The sequence below is a fragment of the Heteronotia binoei genome, chromosome 8, assembly GCF_032191835.1.
Source record: "Heteronotia binoei isolate CCM8104 ecotype False Entrance Well chromosome 8, APGP_CSIRO_Hbin_v1, whole genome shotgun sequence".
NCBI classification, from domain to species: domain Eukaryota; kingdom Metazoa; phylum Chordata; class Lepidosauria; order Squamata; family Gekkonidae; genus Heteronotia; species Heteronotia binoei.
Window position 1 is genome coordinate 6,130,462 of NC_083230.1, and position 12,326 is coordinate 6,142,787.

The 12,326-nt window shown below is 42.7% G+C and overlaps 1 protein-coding gene across 1 annotated transcript in view; it reads right to left on the reverse strand.

The window, feature by feature from the left end:
- Positions 1-12,326, reverse strand: part of RELN (reelin) — a 659,346-nt gene that overhangs the window by 33,069 nt on the left and 613,951 nt on the right. Inside the window, exon 56 of the mRNA XM_060246073.1 lies at positions 10,051-10,154. Coding sequence (XP_060102056.1) covers positions 10,051-10,154 — 104 coding nt within the window. The remainder of the gene's footprint in view (positions 1-10,050; positions 10,155-12,326) is intronic.

Sequence of the window (12,326 nt, forward strand, 5' to 3'; positions counted from 1 at the left end):
ATCTGAACATCTCTTTTAAGGTTGACTTGAAGATATGAATTCACATCACTTGTTTCCCACAGTTCAGGGGATGGCTTTGAGACTGTTACTGTAGTTCCTGATTACCCCCCCTCCCACACACACTTTTAAAATAAGAATAGCAGCAGCCTGATTTCAAAGAGCAGTTCTCAATAAGATGCAAACTGTAAAGTACTACAGCAGTCATAGCGACGCAATACCTGCATAATGCCTTGGCTTTAATGTTTAATATCAGAGCAGTTAGAATGCCAGATCCTAAACTTTTATAAGTGCTGATCAGGGCTTTTTTTGAGCAGGAACACACAGGAATGCATTTCCAGTGGACTTGGCCAGGGCTCCAGCTAAAAAAAAGGTCTCCTAGGGAAGGCACTATGGAGCCACGCACTCCCAGACCATGCCCTCTGTCCTCTCTGCTGCCTCCAATGAGCTTGCAAAGAGAGTGAGAGATGTGGAGCCGCCCATAAGCACCCCTCCTGGGAGAAGCTGGGCCTTTGTAATGGCAACCAAGAATCATTTTGTTTTTACATTGCCTGTGCTGCAGACAACACATTTCCTTTTGGGGGTTTTTTGGTAACACGTCCCCCAATGTTTTAAATGTATACAGTTTTCCTGCAACCCTGGGTGTCCTCCCAAGTCTGCAGAAATATTTTTCATCTTTTAACATGTTCTATGAATTTATCAATCTGCATCTAGGGCCATATTCAGAATTACACATATATTGTATAATCCAGTTTGAGTCCCCGTGGGAAAGGAAAGGTCCCCTGTGCAAGCACCAGTCGTTTCTGACTCTGGGGTGACGTTGCTTTCGATTTTATAATTTTTATTGATTTTAACTACAAAAAAAGAAAAAGCAGTGCAAAAGATACATAAAGGGGGGAAAGGGGCATTTACAGAATGCGAAAAGCAGAAACAGAAAAAAGTACAAATATATCAATTATAATTCTACCTCCAAATAAAATACCCAGGTCATTCTACCTGCAAGTATAAAGATCATATATTTTACCATCCTTTCTTTCATTACAGAAAATTTTTAGTAAATTAACTCTAGCAATATGAATCGAAACAATTCTTCTTGAACACTAAGTATATAAAGTAAAAAAAAAAAATTCAAAACCATCTCAACACCAATTTTATCTGATTTAGCTTAACCCTATTATAAGCACAAATTAAATTGTTGGTTTAACAAAATCCTTGTTAAAATAAACACATAAAAATCATATATTTATCTTTAACAAATTACAAAAGATACAACTTAATTTGTCTATAAACAGTTTTTCCAAAGGGGCATGTTAGAAACAAATCTACCAGATTACAAAACAATTGTGCTATCTGCCTTTTCAACAATTAATCCAACTCTTACATCAATATGAGCATTTTCACCAAATAAACATACTATGAATAAATCTGCTATATAAAAAAATGTGTTATCTGCACTCTCTAGCATTAATCCAAATTAACTATATATTTAATTAAAGTTTTAACAACTCCCTTCCTTCTTTAGGATCTCTCTTGTTCTTTTAAAATCACATATCTATTCATTATTAATAACTGCATATTTGTTTACCGACAAAAAAAAGAAAAAGAAATATCAAAGTTCAGGAATCTTTCCCAAAATTTAAAAACGTTTTGATTCCTTTAACTTCTATCCCTATTACACCAGAGACAACCCACTTGATGTGACTCAAACATCACACTTTGCATTTTGAAATCACATGTCACTTCTTAATGAGGATTCCATATGCAGCCATCCACAAAAATGAGAAAAGTTCAAGAACCTTCTTCCTGAAAGCTTTCCACATCTTAATTTGCTGGTCGGGACGTACCTTTTTGCTTCTCAATGTGGCCTGCCCTCTCGACAATGAGAGGAAGAACTCAACGCCATTTTCCCCTCTCAGCATGACTTCACTGAATCTTAATTTCCGATCTTGTTTTACTGCTGCGACACAGGGATCCATTTTGGTTTTCTTTTGTTCGTTTTAGAGCGTATCACTTTCCCATTTCAATTCCACAGATGTCAGCAGAATCTCTTTAGCACTCAACTCCTGTAGATTTGCAATTTCGCTAGCTTTCAGCATAAGAAAACCCATTTGCTTTCTAATAAGCTGCATTAATGAGCCAAGATCCTGTCTCAGAGAATTAATATTCTGTAAGATTTTTTTATAAGACATTTCGCTAGGCAGTGCCATTTTTTTCTGACAGCAAACTCAGTCTCTTAATCCAAGTTAAAAAGTAGCTTCAAGATCCTGTTAAATCCACATTCCACGACAGCTCCAGCTGAGATTTCAAATGTTATCATTTCAAATACAGTCAGGCGACAGAGACAGATCTCTCTAAAATATATCTCCTTTATGTTCAGATCATATTGTAGCCTAACAATAGTCTCTTTAGCATATGTCCAATTATAATCCGGGTCGATTTTAGTATTTGTATTCAATCCAATTTAAATAGTTACCGATACTTAAGATTGCTCATAGGCTTTTTGAGGCCTCATTTCTCTTTTCCTTTGAGCTAGCCTCTCGTTGTTATGCAAAGTGACCCATTAGCCAGCGGTATTGAAAAGTCACTTATTTGTCAAGCAGAATTGCCACATTAGGAGTAGAAAGATGCTACATCAAAGGTGTATTGAGAAAAACGAAAGAAAAAAAGCAATTGGACATTCATCTTTTTCTGCTGGTGCACCAGCTTTCATGGCTGCAGAGCCTCGGGACATGCAGGAAGCACGGGGGCAGCTGCCACTGTACTCCTAGCTCCCCACAAAAGTCCCATGCCGAAGAAAAACCCCTCCAGGGCTTTTCTATGGGGGCGCCACTTTGGTGACACCCCTCCAACAGCCAGAATCAGAGATGCTGCAGGAGGACGATCTGCAGACACCTCTAAAGGCAAGATGACGGAGCCCGGAAGTCCTCGTGACGTTGCTTTCACAACGTTTTCACGGCAGACTTTTTACGGGGTGGTTTGCCATTGCCTTCCTCAGTCATCTATGCTTTCCCCCCAGCAAGCTGGGTACTCATTTTACCGACCACGGAAGGCTGAGTCAACCTTGAGCCAGCTACCTGTAAACCCAGTTTCCACTGGGGATCAAACTCAGGTCGTGAGCAGAGCTTAGGACTGCAGTACTGCAGCTTTAACACTCTACACCAGTGAGAAAGGCAGACTATAAATAAAGTAAGAGTAAAAATTATATTATGTGGGGACTACTTCTCCCAGTATACTGTGTGAAAACTCAGTAACTTGAACTAACTTAGTAACATGAACTAAAAAGGAACACCAAACATTAATACTTCTTAAAAACACATTATTTTTAAATGCCTGATTAGTTTGCTTACTATTGAAATAATTGGTTGTGGAGCAATATGCAGAGATGACAGGTCTGTGGGGTGAAACAAGGTCTCTCATTGGGCTGTGTGAGAACAGACCTCCATAAAATGCAGCTGATGGCACTGTACTGTTCTGTGTCAATATGTGGAAAGTAACCTACTGAATGGGTGACATTTCTGGTGATACCAGGGGGTGCGGTCTAATATGCAAATGAGTTCCTGCTGGGCTTTTTTGTATCTGGTTCTGATAGTGCTAGCAATCCCCTATAGATACTGCTGTATAAGCAATACAATAAAAAAGAAATCATCTTGATCAGTAGAAAGATAAAAATAATAGATTGGATCCAGCAACCTTTTTCACTAGTGGAAAAGGAAGGAGGGATCCTGTTTAACCACCCAAAAAGACTCTGCAAACACAAAAGCCATGTGGGACAAAAGCTACGGTAAAGAGGAAAATGAGTGAAAATCCGGCTGGTTCTAACTGAGAAGCTTTGATTTTTCCAGATGAATAAATCTTTCAGACAGCATATAGAATCATGGTTTAACTAAACTATGGCTAGTCTGACTGAATGCAGGTTATTCCACTAACTATAGTTAGTTATGGTAGATTAATCTTGGACCTAAAACCACAATCAAAACTTGCTTTAGTCTTATTTATGGTTTCCTGAGATGTAAAAGTGCAGGCATTCTGGCTTAATGCTTGCTTCTTTCCTTGTGCTACCATCACAGGCTACAAAGAGAAGGCAACAAAACCAGGATTTCAGTATTTAATCTGTGAGATGAATCTTAAAGTCACAAAATAAGACACAGTTAATTATGATGTCCAGGGCTTTTTTTGTAGCAGGAACTCCTTTGCATATTAGGCCACGCCCCTGATGTAGGCCCTGTAAGCTCTTGGAGGATTGGCTACATCAGGGGAGTGTGGCCTAATAGGCAAAGGAGTTCCTGCTACAAAAAAAGCCCTGATGATGTCTGAACAGAGTCCATATGACAGTGGACAATTCTTATCAATTCTGTTAACTCTTAAAAGTCAATAGTTCCATTGTGATTAGGCTTCCCAACCCCCCCCCCCCGCCCTGGCGGGGGACCCCTGAATTTGCAGCCTCCTCTCCCGCTCTCCAAAAATCTGGAAGCGGGGGGGGGGGGAGAACATGCATGTAGGCATCATGTAGCTGTAGAGCTCCTGATCCGTTTGTAAAATGTGTGCCTTTAAGGCTGCGCAGGAAACAGGAAGGGCTTCATTGGAAAGGGTCAGTAATAGTTTCCATGGAGAATGGCCCCTCCCTTTCTTTTGCTTTCCTTTTCACAGCAAGTAGAGTTCTGCAGGAAGAAGATCTAGTAAGTATTTGTGTGTGTGAGAGAGGGAGGGGGCAGGGGATTCCCTGGTTTGGAGGCCCTCCCCCCCTTTAGAAAGCGTGGGGGGGGAGGGAAATGTCTACTGGGCACTCTGTTATTCCCTATGGAGAATGATTCCCATAGGGAATAATAGGGAATTGATCCGTGGGTATTGGTGCTCTGGGGGGGGGGCTATTTTTTAAGGTAGAGGCACCAAACTTTTAGTATAGAATCTAGTGCCTCTCCCCAAAATACCCCCCAAGTTTCAAAACGATTGGAGCAGAGGGTCCAATTCTATGAGCCCCAAAAGATGGTGCCCCTATCCTTAATTATTTCCTATAGAAGAAAGGCATTTAAAAAGGTGTGCTGTCCCTTTAAATGTGATGGCCAGAACTCCCTTGGAGTTCAATTATGCTTGTCACACCCTTGTTCCTGGCTCCACCCCCAATGTCTCCTCGCTCCACCCCCAAAGTCTCCTGGCTCCGCCCTCAAAGCCCCCAGATTTTTCTTTAATTGGACTTGGCAACCCTAATTGTAATAAATAGTCCCATTGTAAACAATAAGAAATGTGAGTAGAAGAAAGAACACACTATCTAATTTCTTCTGTAATACAGATAAATATTACTCAAGGAGAGGAATAATGAAGGTATGAACATATATTTTAAAACACTGTGCAATTGTATATATGCTGCTGGCTTGGAAGACAAATATCTGAGCTTCCAAAATAGCTGAACATTCAGTAATTTTTTAATAAACTGGAGAGTCTGCTTACATGAGACCAGTGTTCCCTCTAAGATGAGTTAGCGTAGATAGCTCACAGATTTTTAGCCTCCAGCTCACACATTTTTGTCTTAGCTCAGGAAAAATGGCTTCAGAGCCCAATAATAATAAGAAGAAGATATTGGATTTATATCCGCCCTCCACTCCGAAGAGTCTCAGAGCAGCTCACAATCTCCTTTACCTTCCTCCCCCACAACAAACACCCTGTGAGGTGGGTGGGGCTGGAGAGGGCTTTCACAGCAGCTGCCCTTTCAAGGACAACTTCTGGCAGAGCTATGGCTGACCCAAGGCCATTCCAGCAGGCGCAAGTGGAGCAGTGGGGAATCAAACCTGGTTCTCCCAGATAAGAGTCCACACACTTAACCACTACACCAAACTGGCTAATTGATGCAGGAGCTCACAACTTTAATGGCAGTAGCTCACAAAGTAAAATTTTTGCTCACAAGACTGCATCTTAGAGGGAACATTGCACAAGACTATTTTGATATATGGTCCTAATTAAGATTTTCTGTGGTTTTTTTTCTAGTTGGATCCTCTCTGTGTGTGGATGTCCAGGCACATATGTGTGCTTGCTTTTGGAGCAAATGTAGAGGCTAGAATTCCAGCTACTGGTTACAGATTACTAGGACTTTTAGGTAACATTCAGCCAGACTTTGTTTCCATTACAAAATATATATTTGACTATCTAATTAGAATGTAGATCTTCCTTGCTTATTTTCTGGTTGGATGCAGGTAGAGAGGTTTGTGGCAGAATGTGCCTGTTCTTGGCCAGCAGGCCCCGTTTCTCCCTACCCTCTAGGATTTTCTCAACATCTAGGGACGTTTCTCTTTCTCTTTCTCCACTAACTGCCACCACCCCCTGAACCTTTTTCAGGAATTAATCACTGTGAGGGTCAAGATTCCCAGAGTCTCTTTCAAATTCTGAGGCCTTGCCTCTGTTTCTTGCTGCCCAGCACTGGGTCACCACAGCGACAGGTTACTGCCTTGTGCACCTCTGGAGGAATTGTCACTTGACAACTGCTGGCACTCCTTTTAAAATAATGTGTCCAAGGTGGTGGAGTTCTATGTAGTATAGAGAACCATTACCATAGGGGTTGCCAAGTCCGACTCAAGAAATATCTGGGGACTTTGGGGGTGAGGCCAGGAGACTTTGGGGGTGGAGCCAGGAGACTTTTGTGATGTCATTTCCTATGATGTCACTTCCAGGTCAAAGGTCAAGTCATTCCAATGTCACTTCCAGCACACTGCACCAAAACCCCACCTCTTCCTGTGATGTCATTTCCGGGCACTCCCACAAACCTGCCTCTTTCTGTAAAGTAACTTTCTTTTTTCAAAATTCAAATGTACCTTCATATGTAACTTCCCACCCCAACTTTTCCCCCAGTTTACATTACCTCTAGGCTTTTCGGCCTCCTTCCAGTGCAAAATCTATTAGAAATCTCCGGGCCGAGGGAGGCGAGATTGAAGGCTACCAGAGAAAGAGCCTTCTCTATTGTGGCCCCCCACTGGTGGAACCAACTTCCAGACGATGTTAGAACCTTGAGGGACCTTGCCAAATTCCGCAAGGCCTGCAAAACAACATTATTTCAAATGGCCTTCAGCCAAAGTACATAGATGCCCAACATCACCAAATGTATGGCATGGAATTAACACCAAAACTGTTGTTTTAAAATTGCATTAATAATTTTAAATTGTAAATTGTTTAATTTTAACTGATATTATTGTAATTGTTTTTATTGTTTTATTGCTGATATACAATGTTGTTAGCCACCCTGAGCCTGCTCCGGCGGGGAGGGCGGGATATAAATACGAAAAATAAATAAATAAATATAACAAAAACTTTGCAGAAAGCACCAAAGATGCTGTAGAACCCTACTGGTGGGGATAGACCAAATAGCAAAATATACATTTACTTGTACCAAAATAAGCGAATCAAGAACCTGACCAAAGCACTCTGGGTTCTTTTTAAAGCAGTTCAAATGTCAGCAGAAAACAAGGCTGGCCAAAATAAGAGAGTCTAATTTAAAGCAGCAATAGAGAACTCCAGCAGACTTATTCCTCTCAGCAGCACACACACCAAGCATAATTCATAGCTTCAAAACAGGCCATAAAAACACCTCACCACCACAAAAATGCAGTGCCATCACATTGTGCTTTAACAATAAGAATAGATGCTAACAGAATATCTTCTGCATAAACTCCATAACTAATTTTAGAAGACATACAACACCGAGACAGATGCCATCCAACACATAACATCAGTATTATTATCAGCTTAATTTATAGTGCACCTTCCTCACTGAGACTCAAGGCAGAATACAAACTATTAAAAGCAGTTCAATCAGACAGCAAGAGTCTCTAATAAACAATGTATTAAGACTACAATTACAGAATTGGAAAACAATGCAAATGAATTACTTGGTAAGGTAGCCAAAAACTGTCTAGAGCAGGGTGGCCATACTGGCTCTTTCACACATATTGTGTGGCTTTGAAAGCCCCCACCACCCTATCAGCTGACTTGGAAAAGGCATTTCTCTCTTTAAATCACTTCTCCAAGCCTAGCCAGGAAGCGGCTTGGAGAATGCATTTAAAGTTGCTTTCTTGCCACCTCTCCCTCCCCATCTATTTTCCTTCCTTCCTTCCTTCCTTCCTTCCTTCCTTCCTTCCTTCCTTCCTTCCTTCCTTCCTTCCTTCCTTCCTTCCTTCCTTCTCTCAAACACCTGATGTTTATTCTACGTGGTTCTTATGTTAAGCAAGTTTGACCACCACCCCTGGTCTAGAGCAGCGGTTGCCAAACTCTCACCCACCCACGCTGAGCACATGGCTCCAAAAGCTCCCAAGCCTCCCAGCCCTCCAGCTCCAGCTAATTTGCCTGCCCAGCTACAGCAGTCACCGGCAAGGGACCTGGCCACATCCTACTCCCTGGCTTCAGCCTCTAGAGTAGAAGCAACCCCCTCTCACGCGGCAAGCCTCCTGCATACCCGGTAGGGTCATGCAGCCACATGGGGACTCAACAGGAGCCCAGCCTGCTCCAACAAGGAAAAAAACAACCCATAGTGGTGAGGCTGCTCAGCTTGGTCTGCTCTGCAGGTTTGCAGGCTGGAGAGAGGGACACAGGCAACCAGCAAGCAGGTCGCCCAGCACCAAATGAGGGCTGCTGGGAGCAGGTGGGACTAAGAAGGCGGGCGAGTCCAGAGCCCCCTGGCCAGTTCCAGACCTCCGCACAAGCTGGGGGAGCTGCCTATGGACACAATGTGCACCAGCACAGGGTAAGGAAAACTCAGTGGAGAACTCCAGCTGTGCTGCTCTAGGATTCGTCTCTATGGTTTTCATAGAGATAAATCCTAGAGCATCACAATATGGCCGCCATTTTGTCCCCCGCCGGGGATGGGGGCCTTAGCGGGGGTGGGGGCCTCAGGTCGGGGGATGCCTACATTACCAGCAGGCCTCATTTTGGGCAGCAGCACACAGGAGCAGAGCTTCTGAACCTCTAAGTTTTACCTCTTTCTTTCTCCCGCATTAAAAAAAAAATTGTTTCTGGGCTCCATTGTTCAAACCCCCTGTGAGAATTTGGCTGAACTTTAAGATTTGACAAACTTTCTAATATTCCCCCCCACACACACACAAATAATGGGAAAATAACCGAAACATATAAAGCAGACAGATGGAAATCTTCATCATGCCATTGTGGTCACATAGGAGAAAGTCATTTAAAAAGTATGATGGGTGTAAAATTTTATTATGACAATTATAATTTAAGAAGCATTTTAAGGTGGATTGCTGAGCTGGTATAATTTAGTACCTCTTCTGGTGATGTCAGGGGTGTGTGGCATATGCAAATGAGTTGTGCTAATGAGCTCCAGCACCTCTTTTTCTATGAAATGACCCAATTACCAGCATCCAAAGTTATAACATAGCATTAAAAAGAAAATGTTTACAAGTATACTTTTAGCACAGCACCAGACTGAACAAAGGAGTCCAAAAGAAATTGGTAAAATGCAACTCCTCTATCCCTTTCTCTATACATGCCCTATCAGATATGAAAATAGAACAGGCTCCTTTTGCTTAGGATGTTACAGATCCCTATATCCTGCCTTTACCTTGAAGCTTGCTCCAGTTCTTGAGGCAAGCACATGGTCAATGGCTGTCTTCCCAGTGGAGAGGTCTGTATGCGCTCATGGATGCAGCACCCATGGAAAAGAGCCCTCCTTCCTGCTGCAAGGAGTTTTTATCATATGCTTCCCCTCCTGACCAGGCCACACTAGGTCAAAGAAGCATTTCCTGGAGATCGCCAAGAATCACCTTCCTGAAGACTCAAGTATTATATTCCTCCAAATCTCTGTTCCCTGCTTGAAGGGGGGAAGAAGGGGGGAGCTTGGCCATATCATTGTCTCTAGTTAGACCTATTAGCATTTCTTAAGAGGTAGCTGAGGTGAGCCTGGACATCCATTGATTGACTTCCTTCTTCTCAGCCTGTTCTCTGCCTGGAGTGGGTGGGATTGTTAAAATGCAAAGTGGAGGTTTCTTTCCTTTCCAAACACCCAAGAAACAAAGCATTTCTTCATAAGGCTTGTTAGACATAATTTAAATGGCCACTTGCCTCCATCTGTTGAATAATCCAGCAGAACTCCTTCCTTCCGACATGTGGGCCTGTGGCAAGTTGTCATGTTTTCACTCCCAATTCTTCCCCAGTATTGTAAAAATCTGGATGAGAACACATTAACGGGTAATTGTAAATGTCCACTGTTTCCAACAAATAGTGCCCAATTTCCCCCCACAATAAAATATTTAAGAGGGACTAAAAATAAGCACAGCTGACAATCATGTAACAAGTAAGAACACTTACATTGATTGCATGGTTAAATCTAAAATACATTCAGAACCAAAACTGAGCAATATCCAGTCTTCAGCATCTTACATCTCAGTGCTAAATGTGTATACTGGTGCTTTGACCCTGCTGCAGTCCTAGCACAGTGGTAGGCACTGTTTTCAGCACAGCTGTTACTTTCTAAACCGAAGCACTTACACAGAAGCATGAGAACATGCTGATTGCCTAAGAAGAGTTATCTGGTAGCAGCGAATGTTTTAAAAGGTTTTAAGAAAGGAGAGAGACCCAGCCTGAGAGTTCAGGAAAAGTACTCTGCATATTCTCAGACACTGGGACTTGCCTCCTCCACAGTTCCACCACATATATCCTAAAGGAAAATTACGATCAGAGACAGTAGTCAAAGACACAGAGAACTAGCATGGTGGTTAGAGTGCTGAACTAGGACAGTGAGGGGTCTGGAGATCATATCCGAAAGGTTGAAGGAGCTGGGTATGCGTAGTCTGGAGAGGAGACAACTGAGAGGAGTTTTGATCACCATCTTCAAGCTCTTGAAGGGCTGTCATACAGAGGATGGTGCAGAATTGTTTTCTGCGGCCCCAAAAGGTCGGACCAGAACCAACGGGTTGAAATTAAATCAAAAGCATTCTTGGCTAAACATTAGGAAGAACTTCCTGACAGAGCGGTTCCTCAGTGGAACAGGCTTCCTCAGGAGGTGATGGGCTCTCCTTCCTTGGAGGTTTTTCAACAGAGGCTAGACGGCCATCTGACAGCAATGCTGATTCTGAGAATTAGGCAGATCATGAGAAGGAGTGCGGGAAGGGTTGCATCAGTGCTCAATTCTTATAATATAGTAGGTTCTAGGCAATGAAGAGGCAACGTGGTAGTGCAACGTCAGCTCTTTATTGATTTCAGCATAATCAAGGCTAAGCATGAGACTGCCGAACGGGGCCAACTATATACACACCCGTGTTCCCGTGCAAGCGTTTGATTGGTCCATTCAAACCAGTAGGGGGCCCATGACTGGAGCAGGCAGCAGGGTTTTGGATCCTGCTGCCCATTGTTCCCAAGTCCCCAAGCTCTGGCCGTCAGGCTCCAATGAGCCAGGCAGGAACACCCAACTCAGTTCTCACTTGAGTCCACACACATTACAGTTCTTGTGGCCCTTTCCTGCACACCTAGGGCAATGCTGATTACCATGTTGAGGTCAATCAGCAATTTTTTCTCCAGGCCAGTTTGGCAAGGGATCCTGGAGGTTTTTGCCATCTTCTGGGCATGGAGCAAGGGTCACTGGGGATGTATATATGTGGGGGGGGGCAGTTATAGCTACATCAATTAACAAAGGGCAAAGAACTAATAGTTAGAGTGATAAAGACTATATTTTAAGTTTACACGGTCCAGAATTAGACTCTTTTGGATCATAAGGCAACAGAATGTTCTTAGAATTTATTTCCAGTGCACTGGTGCACCAGCCTTCCCACATCAAGATGGTAACACGGTCTCTTTCGACCTGCAGAAATCTGCATTATCTATGCTTTGGATCCTGGCATAAACAGCCAAATTTACCAAACAAATATGTGGCTGAAGAAGAACTCTAGACAGGAAGTAATTTGGAAGCAAGGCCGTATAACTGGCACGAGCAGGATAAAGTGGAGTAGGGGAGAACTCTGTAAGCCACTTGGAGGGAGAGAAAGGTGCAGTATAAATGAACAAACAAATAAATGCTTAGAGCATTACAGAAAGAGTACATGAGTCATACATGTTGAATTGGCCTGTCAACACCTATAAGACCTTCTGAACATGAGGATTCTGGAGATGGCAAAGCTATGTAGACTAAAAGCATTGAAGAAAGCAGAGCTACCCATCTCTTTGACATAATAAATCAATACTTTTCTCAAGCCTTTCTCAACCCAGCCGCAGTGACAGGGTTCTGACATCAGACGTGCATTACCAAGCTGTTTTTTCCATCTCTTTGTCCTTTTGGAAAGAAAATTGATCTAATCTCTGTTGATAGGCGTGACCTTGCACAATGGGCACAGAGTCATTAACAC